General features: G+C 41.6%; 2 protein-coding genes across 2 annotated transcripts; both read left to right on the forward strand.

The window, feature by feature from the left end:
- The first annotated feature begins 1812 nt into the window (after nucleotides 1-1812).
- Nucleotides 1813-7548, forward strand: LOC128444354 (hyaluronidase-5). The gene is made up of 4 exons (XM_053426803.1): nucleotides 1813-1947; nucleotides 3281-4203; nucleotides 4767-4856; nucleotides 6675-7548. Exons 2-4 carry the CDS (start codon nucleotides 3286-3288, stop codon nucleotides 7002-7004), a joined length of 1338 nt encoding a protein of 445 aa, XP_053282778.1. The 5' UTR covers nucleotides 1813-1947; nucleotides 3281-3285; the 3' UTR covers nucleotides 7005-7548.
- A 6258-nt stretch (nucleotides 7549-13806) lies between these two features.
- Nucleotides 13807-18666, forward strand: LOC128444965 (hyaluronidase-5). Its single transcript, XM_053427688.1, has 4 exons — nucleotides 13807-14054; nucleotides 16186-17146; nucleotides 18071-18160; nucleotides 18253-18666. The coding sequence occupies exons 2-4, from the start codon at nucleotides 16205-16207 to the stop codon at nucleotides 18664-18666; spliced, it is 1446 nt and encodes a 481-aa protein (XP_053283663.1). The 5' UTR covers nucleotides 13807-14054; nucleotides 16186-16204.
- Nucleotides 18667-18778: the final 112 nt, after the last annotated feature.

Below are 18778 nucleotides of genomic sequence, written 5' to 3' on the forward strand. Positions count from 1 at the left end.
TGAGGACAGAAAAGAGGAAGAGGTGTGGACACAGAGATGATTGTCTCTTCTTTCTCACCAAAGATGACTGGTGAAACCCCGAGACTTTCATCTGAAGAAAACTAACAGTCACTTGCAGCTACTGTTCAGCATAAATTGTAAACAAACATAAATTGTCCCTTTTAAATAAAACAGTCAGCGATTAAACCTTTAAACCCCTCAGAACAAAAATAATCAAGCTGATCAGTCAGCAATGAGCAAATTCTGTTGATCAGTAACTCTGACAACAATATTAAGTGAAATGTCACAGGTTGGACATCTTGAACCCACTAATACGTGGACATGGCAATTATGAAAATTCTTTCTCTCATCTTAACCCGACATATGAGTAAATAAAAAATAATGATTTAATAAAGGCTAAGAACACCACAGCAGGTTTTGCCAATCGACATACATCATAAATATGTAAATCAAATACAATTTTAGACTACAAAATCAGAATAAAGCTCAATTGAGTCCTGAGTTTCTTGCAATGCCCATACAGCTTTTAGTAATTTGTGTATAATCAAAATATTGAAGAATCTTTTATAATTATCAAAATACCAAACATTTTAAATGCAAACTGAAATCATCAACTAAGTCAGCCAAATAGAATCAATTGAATTTTAAATGACCACTGAATTACTAAACATAAACTGAAGTCCTGCAAGGCCTTGCACTCAGACCACACTACTGCAAGATGAAAATGTGTGTTAAGCATAAGGCTTATTTAAGATGACTGCATGTAAAGAAGAGGCCACTATTATACTGTTATTTCATCAATTTACTTGATGTTTTGTGAAACTCAGTAGTAGAGTTCTGAACGAGTTGAGCCCAAACCTGAAAAGACCAGGAAATGTTCCTCCCAATTTTGGTCCATCACTGTCTATCATTTGAAAGATGGGGCCCCAACCTGTGTAGAACTGAGAACACTGGACCCAAGCCCAACCAGACACGATCTGAAGTTAACATTAGAAAGGACATCCAGATTTTCTGTTTATTTTGCTGATTGGAGTAGCAGCATGGCAAACGTAATCCACAAGTGACTTCAGATTAAAGGTCCATTTATTTTCAAAGTGATGGAGGAACAACACAACTCGTTTGCAATCAGCTTTGTATTTTTGTTGGTGTATATCAAAGATAGCTTTGACTATTTGCCTTTCTCCAGACGTTTGAACTCTTCTTTTGCTGCACTTTCTCATCCTACAATACTGCAGGGTACAAAACACAAACACTCACTAACAAGCACGCTATACGCACACACACACAGGACTTTCTTCAATGCTGTCTGTCGCAGCCAGGACTGGGTCTTCTCAGGTTATTACACATGTTCAACAGACCCAGGACCGTGGTAATAGAACACGACTGAGCAGTAATCTTTTTAGGTCCACCTGAACCATGGGACCTAAGACTCAGTGAGGTCCAGACCTCTACTCAAAAGCACAATATAAACACAACAAACAGAAATGCAATCTCTCCAACCACAGTAGATATCTATGATGAGGTGAAATATTGCCAAGCCTAACTATAGTCCATGTTGTTTCCTTAATGACATTGTTGTACGTGTTTTTGCTAATAACTGCCCACTTTAATTGGTGAGTGTCACAAAATTGATCAGCTACTGATAGCTACCAGTGATAAAAAAGTGCTATCTGTCTGTAATTTGTATTATTTAATTAAACACAATAAAACATGTAAGATCACAAATAGAGGCTTTAATACAACAGCCTGACAGCGTACAGCTGACACCTGAATCACCAACTCATTCAACAACAGACTGAACAATGGGTGCAGGCCTGAATGTCAGGAAATCAGATAACCATCGATCAGAGTGAAGAAACTTTTCTCTGACACATGAATCAGCAATCAGACACAGAGAAGTTCAGAAACCGAGAACAATCCTTCACGGACCACTGAAGAGAGCAGCAGGTAGGAGCCGATGAAATGTGGCAAAACTATTTATAATCCAGATTTCACCTATATCATCAAAGATACAGGAGGTTTTAATGAACACTTTGAAATAATGTGAAATCAATGATCTTAACAGCTTTGACGAAGCAGTGTGGCCCCAGCGATACAGTTTGTGATGATGTTGAAGCAACAGTCAACTTTTAGATTGATTTTGTATTAAAGTTTGATAATATTTATTTAAGGAGGTTTGTGATGTGATAATGAAGACACGACCCTATTTCTATAACAAATTAAGTCTTTGGGTAATGAGCAATAGCTCCAAATGAAACCATATTTATACTTTACACAGATACTTTTTCTCTAGTCAGTGGAGTTTTGACCTCAGAGAAGCTCAAAGTTGCAAGATAATAAAATTGCATATGGTTTTATCATCTCCCAAACAAATTATTTCCTCAGTTTGTTTATTATTGTTTCTCAGAGTAATTTCATATGGTACAACTGAAAACTCAACTGAAACAAAGTCACGTGTAATAAGACCTATAATCTAACAATGCAATGAATTAAAGGCCACTGTGGAATTAAAACATTCGGCAATGCTTTGTTTCAGGTCTCATATTTACCAGCTTCTTTTCTGCAAAATGTTTATTATATAGGCCTAAAAATGGTTAGCTGGTAATTAGCTGAAAAAGCTATTAATTAGAAGTTAAGTGATAAAAGTTTGGATGTTAAAATTATCTGCGAATAATCGGGATATTTAAAAAAAAGTGTGAGGGTAAATGTAAAATGGGCTAGTTCACAATTCATCATGATCGTCATAATCAGAAACTTTGGATCAACTTGGTACCATGGGACTATGACAGACACACATACCAACTCAGTGTATTTCTGTGGTTGACAAAAAAAACTTTTGATTTAAGTAAGATGAAAAGCAATAGCCCTGCACCGTAGCTCGTTTTTTTAAGTTGATGACTCGTCTCACATGTATGTTTTTATTTTACTGGTAAGTGGACATGGCTTAAACCAGATACCGCACAGTCTGTCAGACACTAAGATCAAGATTAATTAGACCCATCTCATACAGCGTGATCACATGGACCTGTTAAAGGTCTTTAGACAAATCAAATATATTTATTGAGATTAAATCATGGTTTGGTCAAATTCTGTGAATTTAAATCCACCATAAAAAGGTACAACCAGGGTATGTATACACTTTCTGCATTTAAGGTAATAGTATGTTTACTAATAGGAAGGGGAATTATAATGCCAGACCGGTAAAGACTTGCTCCTAATGGTTTGAGATGGTCTCTTGCAAATTATTCGTTTTTCTGTTGTTTCTTCTCTTTCTCCACAGCCGACATGATGGCCATGCCCTTTCTGGGCTGCACCGCCCTCTGTATCATTGGATCTCTCACCACCATCCTTGCCCTCCCAGCTACCGAGCCGCCACTCGTCCATGACCACCCCTTTGTAGCTATATGGAACGCCCCTACTGAGCATTGCCGACAACTTGACATCCCCCTGGACACAGCAGCCTTCCAGGCAATGACCACAACCGTATCCAAGCCTGGTCAATTCCTCACCATCTTCTATGAAGACCATCTTGGCCTCTACCCTAAAGTCAACACCGTTAAACGCAAGATCTACAGAGGTGGAATCCCCCAAAACGGCAACCTGACAGAACATCTAGCCAAGGCCCGGAGTCAGATAGACCATAACATCTACCGAGATTCTTCTCCTGGACTGGCTGTCATTGATTGGGAGTCCTGGCGCCCCCTGTGGGACCAAAATTGGGGATCGAAACGTATTTACCAGAAACTTTCTATCACTCATGCCCTGCAGATGGCCCCATTTTTATCAACACAGCAAATTTCCAAAGTAGCCAAGAAACAATTCCAGCATGCCAGCCGGTACTTTATGGAGAGGACCATCAGTCTCGGCATCGGTGAGCGCCCGAACCGCCGCTGGGGCTACTACTTGTTTCCTGACTGCTACAACTACGACTGGAAGAAGTCTCATTACACAGGAGAGTGCTCTGCGAAGACTCAGAAGCAAAATAACCAGATGCTATGGCTGTGGGAGCGCAGCACTGCCCTATTTCCCTCCATCTACCTCCACTCGACTCTGAAGAACTCTCCCGAGGCGGCACTTTACGTCCGCAACCGTGTCCATGAGGCGATGAGGGTGGCAATGCTGCCCAAACGTCCGTATACAGTGCCAATCTACGTCTACTCTAGGCCACTGTACAGGGATCAGACCCAGAAGTTAGAGAGCTTGGTGAGACAGTCAGATTCCTTTAAATTTGCTTGAGTAGCTGGTAAACTAACCTGAGGGTGATTATGCAGTTGGCATCACTTGGTTCTTCCATTTTGATGTGATCAGGGACTTCTAATATGTCAGATGTATCACACATTATCAGCTGTTTAGTTTGATTGGATTCCCACTTTGTTAATTTTGGCTCAATACAGAACTGTTGTAGTTTTCTTAAAGCTGTAAAAAATCTGTGATATAGGTATTTCCCTTTGTTATATATTGAAGTAAGAGCGATGCACTGCCCATGCTACTGTATGTGTTAATGTATGGAATGATAATGTTCCATAAATGTATGTTTCCCAACATAAGGATTCTGAATGTGTGAGTGTGTTAGTGTGTATTTAGCAGCATCACCACATGGAATTCTCCAGGTTGAAAGTGAATTTTTATGGAAGAAAAGAAATGCATTAAAAACAGTTGATTGTTAGTTTTGCTCCAGTTCCCCCAGCAAACCTAATAAGGATAAGATGATGGATGGATGGATTTGTATTAGTTCTGAGTGTCCTTTGTGTTTATTCCTCTTTCAGAGAGACCTGGTGAGCACCGTGGGAGAGTCTGCAGCTCTGGGGGCTTCAGGGGTCATAATGTGGGGAGGATCCAAAGACTACAACAACAAGGTAACCACTGCTTTGTCAAGTTCAATCAATGGTTGTACTGGTCTCCTCTCAGTCAAACAAGGGAGTTCAAGTCTGTAAACTTTAGAGCAAGATTCATACGCGATCATAAATATACATACATTTACAAAAAGTATTTGTGAAAACCATTTGATTGCTTTTCATATTTTCTCGCTAAAGTAGAGAAAACCTAGACATCATCACATCAGCTGAAGACATGTCTCTGAATATGTTTGCAGCAGTGATAACAAAGTTCACAGATATGAAAAGGGGAACAAAGATGACCAGGCTTTCATCTGCAAAGAAACAAACTGACCTTGTTTCCTCTTTCAGGAGGAAAGAGGAACTAGGAGCTGTGACACTGAAGTATTCGTTATCTCTGCCGACAGACGTGCCAAAGAATTATTTATTTGTAATTAGTGTGAATGATGAATCAGCACAACCTTTTCTCACCAGAATGAAGGGAACTTTGTCGTTCTTGTACACAGTGGACATATTTCAGCAAAGGGCTCAGTGGTTTGTATTTCAGACCCCTGAGCAATAAAAGCTGCTTCATGACCTTCAATGCTATGTGACCTCTCCCATTTCTTAAACATATTACACAAATGTGGACATGCAATCTGTAACACACAGACACACACACAAACACACACGTTAACTTTGTTAACTTAACATCTCAAAATTGAATGATGGAATCTTCAAATCCTCTTAACCTTCCTAACTGTGAACTTCAATTACTTCAACATACTTTCAGCTACAGACGGAATTTAACACTTTCACATTTCAGCCTCCAGCTATATCCATCTCAAGTAATGCTGGGGTGTTTATCTGAGCTGTCAACGTTCACTATCAGCTTTCACACAAACATTATAGTCTAACGTTTTTAATACTTGCTTTAGCCAATAATACTTTTCTATTACAATCAAGCTGAATAAGTATTTATGGTCAAATACATTTTCAGATCTAGAAATGAGCTTGTTGTAATTGAAATGGATAAAACATAACAAATCTATTCTTTTAAGCAGGACAACAAATTTTTACATTTCTGCGGTGACACCACTGGTACTTTAACTTTCAGTGCAACTTCTGCTCATCTTTTAAGGCCGGCGCATGCTTCTGCGTTTTCAGGGGCCCGCAAAGGCAAGAGCCCTTCCGGGCCCCTTACGTGCTTACGTAACCCTTCTTACGTGCTTGCGTGTGTCGCCCAATTTTTCTAACTATACGGCAAAGCTCTGCAAGCCTCACGCAGCACAAAAGGCTGTGATTGATCTGCTAACTACATCCTTTCCGGAGTCACATTTCCGGTTTCATGCCCCATAATACCGGCAGAAACCACAGAAGATTTAGAAGAACGAATATGGACCAAATAGAAGAGCATTTGGCAGAAGAGATAAGAAAGTATGACCACTTGTATAACCCGTATCTGACTGGCGGATTTGTCCGCCAGAAAAAGGTTATGAGAAGCAGCAGTGGCGATGTAAATAAACAGTTGACAACGATTGCCACACACAAAGAAGGCGTCTCTAAGTTCGTCTTCAACAAAAAATGTTACTCCACCGCAACGCTTGGAGAAGCATGAATGACGAGTCCCACAGACGCAGTTGCAGAAGCATGCGCCGACCTATAGTCACATTTAAGTTAAATATTTGATAACATGTATTCAGAAAATCTGTTTGAAAATGATAACAAAATACTTTGGTTTTATATCATACATGCATGGATTAATTAATGGTTTAAGGACTAATCCAAACCTCTAAATGTCCTTTTCCCTCTGTCCTTATATACCTGAGTCTGATGTGTAAACCCCACCCCCTCCTGCAGGTTGCCTGTGAGTCTCTGTCCGAGTACCTGACGTCTACCTTGAACCCGTACATTGCTAATGTGACGGCGGCCACCATGCTCTGCAGCGAGCTCCTTTGCCAGGGGAAAGGCCGCTGTGTCAGGAAGGACTACAACTCCTCCCAGTATCTGCACCTGAACCCCACCTACTTCCGCCTCCTGCGGTCCAACAGGAAGTACGTGGCGATTGGTCTACCCTCCTCAGCCGACCTCGATGCCTGGGCTGGAAACTTCACCTGTCAGTGCTATGCAGGGGGGACCTGTTCCCCAAAACTCTCCCAAACGATCGAGATCAAACAGATTTGGGTTTAACTTGTGAGGAGAGTCAAAAAACATAATTATTCATAGGTAATTAATCAGCATTTGATCAAATCACAAGTTCTAGTATTTTAGAGATTTCTTTCAAGAGGGAGATAAGGTCTAGACTCTAGACCTTCAATCACTCACACAGAAATTGTTCCCTAATGTGGCATTAACTGCTAATATCGTTATTTCAACTATGCAAACAAAATAGAATTCTATAGGAGATTAAATCAAGCTAAATATGAAAGTCTGTCCTAAGAGTTGGTCATTAATTAGGACCCAGTGAGAACTAAAGTAAAAACTGTGACATGATAACTAATTAGTTCCCATGATAAGTCAGTGTAAAAATGCCTACAAGACCAAGACCAGTCCACATCAATAACAATTACATGTAGGGATGCACCGATTTATCGGCCGAACATCGGTAGCAGCCGATATTCGCCTCGTTTACTGATATCGGCTTATCGGTAATAAACTTGACTTTCACCGATATCATTGGCGGATGTTCATATTTGTTGTAAAACCGCTGGGCACGTGCCGCGGCTGGGGGAGCAGTCGCCCTCCTCTCCGCGCCGCCGGAGGCTCAGTGTGCGGCACCGGGAGGTCCTCATCCGGTGGCACCTCACGGCGTTACTGGTGCGGGGGCTTTCTTTCTCTTGGACCGTGGGGCGGTGTCCATCGCCGGCGCGGAAGGCGGGCCGTTGGAGGGGACCGGGTACGGCGGTCGGCGGCGGCGACTCTGGACGCGTGTCGGGCCCTTCTCGCGGATCACCTCAGCTACGGCGACCGCTGGGGGAACCCTCCGGCTGGCGCCTAGCAGCTGACTGAGAACTGGTGTGGACCAGGGGAATCCGACTGTTTAATTAAAACAAGCATCGGGAAGGGCCACGGTGGGTGTTGACGCGATGTGATTTCTGCCCGACACTCAAAACAGGTAAAATTGAGGAGGGCTTGTTAAGTTATCTTGACTCACGCAGTGTAACTTGGCGTAAAAAGTATGAGCGTAGCGTCTGTTTAAGTACTTTATTCTCATGTGCACCGGCTCTATTCATCCGTCTCATGCACAGGTAACAAGGGAATTGACAACATACGTCGTACACACAGAAGCCGTAACACCTCTAATAAACGGGCAATACTGCTACCGTAAAAGAATGAGAAGAGCGTTCTCTATAATGATACTTTAACAGGGCTGTTTTAGACAGGTTAAAAAGGTGCTGTTTTAAATAATCCTTGTGGTATTTTGACCAAAATATGTTTATTATAATTATTTTTCTGGCACAAAAGGGTGAATGAATAACAACAAAAAGAAAATAAACAAATATCGGTATCGGTATCGGCTATCGGCCAGATTGTTATTTTAAATATCGGTATCGTATCGGCCAAGAATTTCCATATCGGTGCATCGCTAATTACATGTCAGAGACGAGTCTGAAAGCAATAGAACTAGAATGGCCAGCAGTAGAGCATATAATCCTGCCAAGGCCCAACAGTCCCCATTAATCCAATCAAGCTTCACCAAATGTCAGAGTCATAGATATCAGTTCTCTTAATATGTCTGATTGCTTTCATCAAGATCTGGGAATTATTCCCAAGGGAAAACAGTTCAAATGTTGAAAATCCTCACAATATTAGAGGATGGCCTGATTTCTTCCCTGGCCCTTCCACCGATTTCATTTTATATTATTTAATATTATTCTATTTTCTTATAGCTTATTTCATTTGAACTACTGCTATTCTGATGTATTGCATGTTGCTGTCTTCTTCTTGTACCTAATACTTTGTGAAGCTCTTTGGTCAACTTGTCTTACATGTGCTATATAAATAAAATTGACATTGAACAAGTTTTGTTTAGTTGTTTTTGTGTAATCTTGTTTACAAACAAACAAAACAACCAACCAATGGACTGGGTTGAAAACATTACCTCCATAATTGAAGTGAAAAACATATCAGACCCAACCACAGCCCCGATTTCACTGTGCATTTTTATGCTGGTTACAGTAAGTGTTTTATATCAGTACCCCTATCAGAAACTACCATTTTGATAAACCATTGAGGGTTATTTCAGTTTTGGGGTTTTATATTTGCTAACCAGGTCTTGCTGGTTTTAGAAGAACTTTTAATTCTCAACAGGCTTCTCTCACTGCAGACATTTTGACTTGTCTTTTGCCAGGAAGGTGTAATTAATGGATCCTTTCCATTTAGGTGTGTCAGTAAAATGGCATGTTCCAAATCAAGGGTTCGGCAGTGGCATACCTGAGTTATGATGCTATTTATTTCTCCATTTGACGAGAGAAATCGTCAGTTGTTTGAATTCCTGCTCCCATGTGAGCAAGTGTAAGAGCTTTGGGGTAAGGTGGGGTGAAGGCAGGGGCGTCGTTAGGCCTGTTTTAGAGGGGCTGAAGCCCCCCTAAAATGTTCTTCAGCCCCCCCCAAATGATAATTGTGATTTTGTTTTTGTTTTTAGTTTTTTTAATTAAACTATTGTTTTACACATGGACAAGTTATTTATAACATGCTACATATGTGAGTGCGTTTCTGGTTTGTATGTTTTCTCCCCCTTCAAGTTACAATCCAATAGCCTCTCATCATACTTAACAATAAAAGACCGGGCACTAGGACCTTGGGGAGTCTGCATCGCTGCTGCGCTGGCTTTCTCACTCTGCCAAGTAATGTCTCTCATCAAGACAGCAGGATTACAGCCAAGGAGTTTAGCTCATAGTAAATGATGCACGGATCTGTAGTTGTTAACGATTGTTACCTGCTTAAATTTAGGTTTACTTGAGGCAAATGAAGGGGAATATTGTAATGAGCTATGTTAACACTAAGCTAGCTAGCTAGCTATTTTGTTAGAAAATGTCTCAAACAATTTGTGTTGTCAAATTTCACAATGACCCTGAAATTCTGTCTCTTCTGTTATCTTATACTGAATGCAAGCAAAAATCCAGAGAAAAATCGGACTCTTTCTGATTGAACCAATCTATGACCTGTATGAAACATAGATATCCGCAGCCCCAAATGAGCCCGCGCGCAAACATTCAGCATCCTTAGGGGCTAAGCCCCCCCTTTCTTTCAATCCTAGAAACGCCCCTGGGTGAAGGGTTGGTCATCATAATTGGAGATTAATGTTTTCAGCAAATATGCATCAGAGTCAGGGTAAAAATGTATGTCTGAAATGGGTCTTGTGTAGATGCGTGTGTAGCGCCTTTAACCTTAATGGAAGAAAGCAACCCACATTCCCCTAGGTTCAGAAAGCTGGACTCTGACTGGAAGTTGAACAGTGATCATTTATTGCCTCACAAGCAATTATTATTTTGCAGTGCATGGAATTAGGAAAAAAAAACAAAAATAGAGCTCTTTCAATCAAATAAAAAAATAAAATATTAAAATAAAGTTCAAAGAAAAGTGTCCTTTCTTCTATATCCGAAGATGGGGTTTCAACCCTGTGTTCGTTCTACTACCCGGGTAGGTTTTATGGTGAACGTTCTTATCTGTATCAAAGGAAAGTGAGTAGATGTCTTTGGTCTTCGGAGTGGATCCCGATCTCCGTCCGCTGTCAATCGCCTGGCTCGCAACTGAACCACCAAAGGTTCAGAATACCGATCAATCCCTGATCTAGCAAAAAAACTATCTACACGCATGGTGCAGAAAATAGATTTCAATTATCCATATTCATCACATGACTTCTACTACACTTACTCGGATTCTCTGCATATACATATCAAAATGCAGTACATTGTCCCAATCATTGTAAATGGCGACGTACACATTCTGAGCTAGCTTAGCAATGCTAACCGCGACTAGCGTTAGCGTGGTAGCTAGCGATCTTTTAAAAGTCATTTTCCACATATCAGAATGATACAATAGTACCACGGTGGGTTAAAACATTTGGAAACATTCCTTTAACTCCGATTGGCTTTACAAAAATATCTCAGTAAGCAGCATGTTCATCTGAGCTAACATCAACAAGCTAATAACGAGGCTTAGCCTCTTAGCATGTAGCAATGCTCTTACCGGAGTCCAACAGAGGCTTACACGGCCGAAGCAGCTCCGCTCTCTCTCTCTCACAACACACAAAGCTCTCTCCTAATAAACAAGAGATTTATCAATATACTACGTGGGGATTAATCATTAATTTATGAGGTTTACATCACGTTTCATACCCAGGCGCTCTGTGGTCGTGACCATGAATGCAGGGCTAGCGCGCCACCTTGTGGTGGGGCCCGGTAAATTCTCTCTAAATGACATACATGGGTCTGGTACCCATGTGGGTTACACGTGGTTAAATGGCTTGACTGCACACTTTAACACCAGCCCCTGCAGCACACTTCACCTATGATACATAACATTTGGTTGCAGCAAGTACTGTGCTCAGGGGCGTTTCTAGGATTGAAAGAAAGGGGGGGCTTGGCTCCTAAGGATGCTGAATGTTTGCGCGCGCAGCGCAAACATTCAGAGGCTCATTTGGGGCTGCGGATATCCATGTTTCATACAGTTCATAGATTGGTTCAATCAGAAAGAGTGTGATTTTTCTCTGTATCTTTGCTTGCATTCATTCAGTATAAGATAACAGAAAAGACAGAATTTCAGGGTCATTGTGAAATTTGACAACACAAATATGAAACTGATTATAAACAACAACATTCTATAGCCACTGATATTGTTTTAAAATACTAGAGTTGATACTAGAGAGATAATAGAGTTGATACTAGAGCTGTTTTAGGGGGGCTTCAGCTTCAGCCCCCCTAAAACAGGCCTAACAAATCCGCCAGTCAGTGACGGGTTATACAAGCGATCATACTATCGGATCTCTTCTGCCAAGTGCTCTTGTATTTGGTCCATATTCGTTCTTCTAAATCTTCCGTGATATCTGCCGGTATTATGGGACATGAAACCAGAAACTAGACTCCGGACGGGATGTAGTAGGCAGACCAATCACAAGCCTTGCGGGCTGCGTGAGGCTCGCGTCGCTGTGTCGTATAGTTAGAAAAATTGGGCGACGCACGTAAGCACGTAAGAAGAGATACATAAGCACGGAAGGGCTCTTGCGCTTGCGGGCCCGTGAAAACGCAGAAGCATGCGCCGGCCTTTACGCTTCAAAAAGTACAAAAAAGTTAAAATTACAAACAATTACGCTGCACTGAACTGTAAGTAAAGTACAAAAAAATTAAAATAACGAAACCTGTAATTATTACTTGTGAACGAAGATCATTCATGTCTTACTAAACCTTGTCAAGCGAAAGTGAACGAGGTAAACAAATCCTGGTCACGTGGAAAAAGATCCAAAGACTCGTACCCGGCAGATGAACGAATCGTTCACCTCCCGACCGTATCTTCAGATCAATGATTCCTTCATCTGCCAACAGAGTCTTCGAATCAATGATTCGTTCATCTGCCGGATACGAGTCTTTGGATCCTTTTTCACGTGATCTGCATCAGCCTATGCAACAGTCCCGATGCGCGGCCACGAGAAAATGAACGAATCTCTCTTTGAGAGGACTCGTTACCCCCGAGTACTTGTAAGGATTCGTTCCAAACGAACGAATCGTTCACGAACGACACAACACTAGTCAACCACATGTGGACATGTTTCACATGTTAATCACATCTCAGCTACAACTGAAAATGCAATCTGTGAGTGTGACCATTTTCTTAAGAAATGTCAGTGCAACTTGGAGTCAAAGTTCAACATATTTCATAATTGGACTTTTTGCCTTTGTGTATCAAACATATAAATGATGAAGCCAGGGAAAATTGAATATGTTCAAGCTTTAATAAACACCTTGTGCCGTAATTAAATGACAGTACCTGGCATGGAATCTCACAGGCAATATGGATTTGAAAACGGCTGAATGTTACTATGATTCAACAGGACTGCTACAGACGAACACACACTGTGAGGACCCAGCCGGTGAGCAGTGCCCCACATGGCTGAGGACCGCCATGCAGAGGATCATCATAGGGAACTCCTCCCCTCCCAGGTGGCTCTGATTGTCCCTCACAGGTGAAGGGAATCAGCCGGGCAAAAAACCCCAAACAAAGGAGTGAGAGGCAGAGCTGCAGAGGGAAGAGACCCAGACGCTTACAGCCAAACACTATCAGGGTAAGAGGCCAGCGGCCTGCCTGTCTACTCTCATGAAGAGGAATAATTGCTGTCTCTCTCTTGTTGGATTAGGAATAGCCCGACAGAGCCCCAGATGCAAACTGCCAACCAGGTGAAGAGTTTTGAGTTACCTTTGGACGCCCTCCTCCCCTTTCCCCTCAAGTTATAAATAAACCTTATGTTATATTCACCACAACCCCTGCGTCTGACTGCTCTTTTTCCGGTTTTGTGTACCCACTGTTTGCTTTTGCAAAGCCAGGCTCCCACAACACACACAAAATAACAAAGGAGTCTGATATCCATATGGATTTTATTTGTTTGCCACTCATTTAAACAATCTTAACAGAAAAGAATCATTCCTACAAAGACTAATTCATAATTTATCCTGGAAGAATCCGATGTAGACCTCTTTCTTTTGTTCGACCCTTCTTGATGAAATGCATCTGAAACCAGCTGATTTAGTAGAGTTGAGTTTGACCCTCAGCAGGAGTCGATGGAACCGGTCGACCTTCTGCTTTACCTGATTCTGGTGATGAAACCAAGTGGATTTCCTTCAGCTTAGTGCATTTCTAACCCACAGCTGACCAAGTTCAAACTCCCACTGCATTCCTTGCATGTTTAGACAGAGGCCTCAACCATGAGTGGCAGTTTGTCCACACACATTGTCCTCGTCCTGGAGCTTCCGCTGTTATCCTCCTCCTGGCAGGAAGGAGGGAGCTGGGTCTCAGCCTGAAAAACATCAGGACATCGCAATAAAACCCAGAACACCTCAGGGCTGCAGATCTCTCAGCTCATACAAGTTTCCACAAGTGTCCTGCCTGTAAGGTCGCAGCGTATTTAAAGAGGAACTATTTAGACTCTCGAAGTAGTGTGCGGGTGGTGTTTATGGGTGACAGGTAATAATACCAGGACTAACTGAGTGTGCAGTTTCAACAGCGGGAGGTGGGACCCCAAAGCAGGTGGGTGCTCAGTCAATGATGTCTCCTTTCACTGTCTCATTTGGGTTCAAAGGTTTATTGGTGTTTTTTTCTAGAGTTTAAGTGGAGAAAGTTACAAGGTGTAGAGTTAAGCCGCAGCAGTGACACGGTTTACCCTAAAATTTGACTTGACAAGAGTCTGAAAGGACAGAAATCATAAAACCGTCAGACTGAGTGGTTGCTTGTAACCTGCCTTGAGACAAAGATACTGTAGCTCCTCTTCTGATCTTTTGACCTCATAAAGATATTAATGTTAACACTGTGTACAGTGTGTAAAACTATCTGTCGATAGTGTGAAAAGTGATCACTGTCCTAACACCTTATTCTATTTAATAAGAATAGAATAAACAGTCAGTAAAGACGGCTGAACAGATTAGAGCTTGTAAAAGTGCAGCTGATAGTTTTTCCCAGAGGCTAAAGATTAGAAAGTAAGAGACTGTTGACATCAAACTATAATTAGAACTGAATGTATCCGTCTTTACTACTAGTTGACTTGGCCATATTATTTTATACTGACGAATTGTTTTATACCTTGTATTACTGTATATATATATGTATATTTATTTCATTCTTATTTATTCAATGTATTAACTCTTCTATGTATCAACTCTTTATTGTACCCTCGGCACCATTGAAAATGAGGGTCTTATCCCTCAATGTGTTTTCCGAGGTCTAAATAAAATATTCAATCAATCAATCAATCTGTAGCATCTGTGTCCGATTTCAATCGCTCCGTGTTTTTTAAATCCCGGCTCACGTAACAGAGAAGTGCCGATGAAAGCTGATGTGGACTCTGATCTTAAGTAGTAAAATTGGACCAACTCATTCATATTGGTGAAATTAATTGAGACTTTCTGCCTGATTTTATGCTGTGATGCCCAGATTTGACATCTTGGGCTCTCATTTTCTACTTTAAACTACACATTCCATTAACCGTTAATAATCTTCGGTTATGTTGTAACTCTGATTGCATTTCTTCACATTTTCCAACAACAGAGAATTACTTTTTCCATTCAGGATGAATTATGCCTTTGCCCTCAGGAGGCAAAGGGCTTATCAGGTCCACATCCTCAGTCAGTGACGGAGGGGAAAGTGTTCCCATCTTAGTTTCCTGCTGGTTTGTTGCATGTCTTCAACTGAGAACAACAGACATACTGTCATATTTCATCTCTATTATGCAACAATGGGAAATCCAGACAATTAGAGAGTCAGCTTTTTTTCTTCAGGATATTCAAAACACATAAATCTCTCCTAAGTCAGGAGATTTAGTGCCGATTCAATGCTGTCACGAAAATGTTTCCAACTCCGTGTTTTAACTTGAGCTGATGCCACGGATCTGCTCAGCTGAAAAAGAAAAAAATGCCAACACTAAGAATCAACTGCTGGTTGAATAAATGTGCCATACAATTTATTATGTAGGAAATTCAAAAATGAAAGAAACAATGGAGCTCTGATAGTTCTGTTAATATCATTCACTGCAAAATATTAAATGATATATGTTGCAAAATGATTAAGATAATGTTATAAAGTAAATTTAAAGGTTTTACTTTCTTTTAACAATGAAATTAAGAGGATTTTATTAATTTGATGAAATAACACAAATCTTTGATGAATAAAACCTTTATAAAGAGACATTGCAGAAACAATACTGAGTCTAAAGCCCTGCTAGCTGCTTTATCAGGCTGCATGGTAACAACCACACCATGCGTATGTGTTTATGAATAGCAACCACAATCACTGACCCACTAACACTGCCATCCACAAAACTACTAGCTGGCATGGCTTTAAATAACTTTTTATTATTATTAAATTATTCCTTACATCTGTTCAATGCATTATGGATGGAGAAGGGAACTGTTCTCACACTAACTTTGATTCTGTGTATTAGCTCATACATTTTTTTTAGATGAAAATTTAGATATTTCCACTAGCGAAATCTTTTGTTTTCTTTTGTTTTCTATTAAGAAATTTGATGGACAAAAACAATACTCATCTCAAACTGAAAATATGGCATGTTCTATTCATATCACAGATTCATTTCTTAAAGAGCAGCAGAATTCATTCTGACCTCCTAGTATTTCAGATTGATGTTTGTGTATCCTTCTCCCCACAGATACAATTATTGATTGAAAATGAATCAAGTAAAACTGCATCATGAGAGAGAACATTTCTTGGTCTTCATCACCATGTTGGCTCTGCTGGGCTCGGGCCAGGCCTTACCGAGGACGGACCCTCCCCTCCGTGCTGATCAACCCTTCCTTTTCATGTGGAATGCCCCAACTGAGCTGTGTGACAGCCGCTTTGGCATGCCCCTCGATCTCTCCTACTTCCACTTTGTCAGCAGCACGCTGAAAACAGCGACCAACCAGAGCATCTCCATATTCTACACCGACCGCTTCGGCCTCTTCCCGTACGTGGATGAAGACACTGGTGAGATTTACGATGAGGGTCTACCACAGCTGATAGACATGCAGGAGCACCATGTGCTGGCCGAGGACGACATAAAGAACTATATTCCTTCTAACCAGCCAGGTCTTGCTGTGCTTGACTTTGAGGAGTGGAGGCCACAGTGGGTTAGAAACTGGGGCAGTAAAGACATCTACAGAGAGATTTCCATAGAAACAGTTAAGAAAAAAAATGCATCATTGTCTGACGATGAGGCGGAGGATCGGGCGAAGATCGTGTTTGAGCATGGAGCAAAGAGGTACTTCCTCCGCTCCATCCGCATTGGGAAGAGGCTGAGGCCCTACAGACTCTGGGGTTACTACTTGTACCCTGACTGCTACAACTATGACTACAACCAGGACATGGCGGGCTACACGGGAGAGTGCCCCGCCATCGAGAAGGACAGGAACAATGATTTGCTGTGGCTGTGGAAAGATTCCACAGCGCTCTTTCCATCCATCTATCTGGAGCTGGTGCTCAGAGACTCCCAGCAGGCTCGGCTGTTCGTCCGCCATCGAATCCACGAAGCCATCAGGGTGTCAACACTCCCCAACAGTTCCTACTCAATCCCTGTATATGCCTACATCCGCCCTGTGTACAAGGAAAGCACTGATGACTACATGTCAGAGGTTAGATACACTGGTGCTCACTCACAAGTCTCACACAAAGGTTTTGTCACTTTGAGGCTGAATGTAGGCTATGATGCTGTGTCTTCGTTCCACAGAACAGACTCTGATATGTCTGATTGGCTGCCAAGTGTCTTGTAGTCTTATCTTAAGCTCAACGTACAATAAACAGCACCCTAACCCAAACCCGAGAAATATGCATCAGGCTCTATTAGACCGATAAACTCACCTGACTGCAAGAGAAACGGACCACATACACACTTTTAAATACAGAGGAGGAAACATGGTTGGCCTTTGTTCCTTGTTTCACTGGAATAGGCCTGATAATTCACTGTGTGCCACTCTTCAAACCTCACATTGTGTCTTTTTTTTCTGCCTATTACTATTTTATATCAAGACCCTTCATCATGCGTTATTATGCACTTGCATTAAAAGGTTTTTTCCAGTATCGGTTTTAGTGGGTTTCCAGTTGTTACCTCAGCCAACGAGGATATGTTTGTTTGTTTGTCAGGAGGATTATACAATATGGGCCAAGAAAGAAATTTTAAATTGTCAGTGATTCGTTCAGTTGTCGTTGTGTACTCAAGCTGAACATCAAACCAATTAACCAAAAAAAATTCCTTGCCAGAGGTGATAATTAATGTATCTTTATAAAAAGATATTGAGGGGACTGATATCTCTGAGTTTTAGTGCAGCTTGATTGATTTTCAGGGGACTATTGCTCTCCTTCAACATATTAAATCATGATTGTGTATAATTACTTTCGTAATACTGCGGTATTGTTACCATCTATTGAAATCTATTGTTTAAAATGGCTTTTTTCCCATTTGAGTATCAAACTTCAATGAGGAGGTTTGCAGTTTAGGAATCAATATGACTGATGTCATTTCCTTTGCTTCTCTGGCTGATTGTCTTTGTTCTTTGCAGTTTGATCTGGTCAACACTATTGGAGAAGCTGCCGCTCTTGGTGCTGCTGGCGTTGTTTCCTGGGGAGACATGAACGTCACAGATACAGAGGTAGAAAGCGCTGGTAGTTTAGTATTTTTCGGGCAAGATTTGAAACTTAAACTTGCAATAACTAAATGGTCCAACATCCGACATTTTTTTAGGACTCCTGCTATGATGCTCGACGCCACCTTGAGCAGGTCATGAACCCGTACATCCTGAATGTCTCGACGGCAACACAGCTCTGCAGCAGAGCGCTCTGCCAGGGCCGAGGTCGCTGTGTGCGGAAGCGCTGGGACGACGATGTCTTCCTCCACCTTGACCCGCGCCGTTACCAGATCCACCAGCAGAGTCGCACTGGCCCGCTCACTGTGAGCGGTGGCCTCTCGCAGGACGACATCAACTGGTTCGACCGCAGCTTTGACTGCATGTGCTACAGCAAGAAGCCGTGCAGATCAGTTATGACCTTCAATATCATCCAAGAGGCCGTCATCACCATGGGCAATCGAGGTGCTGACAGGCCCCGCCCCCTCCTGCTGGTTGTGATTTCACTCTTTCTGAAGTGTGCTGTGATGTGAATAGTCCATGATGATAACGTAATTACACTGTTATTTCAGCTTGTTGTTTGCTGTTTGTTATTTGTGACCAGTGTTAAAAATGTTTTGAATTCAGTTGAGCCTCATGTTCCTG

This window comes from Pleuronectes platessa, chromosome 7, assembly GCF_947347685.1.
Source record: "Pleuronectes platessa chromosome 7, fPlePla1.1, whole genome shotgun sequence".
Classification (NCBI taxonomy): Eukaryota; Metazoa; Chordata; class Actinopteri; order Pleuronectiformes; family Pleuronectidae; genus Pleuronectes; species Pleuronectes platessa.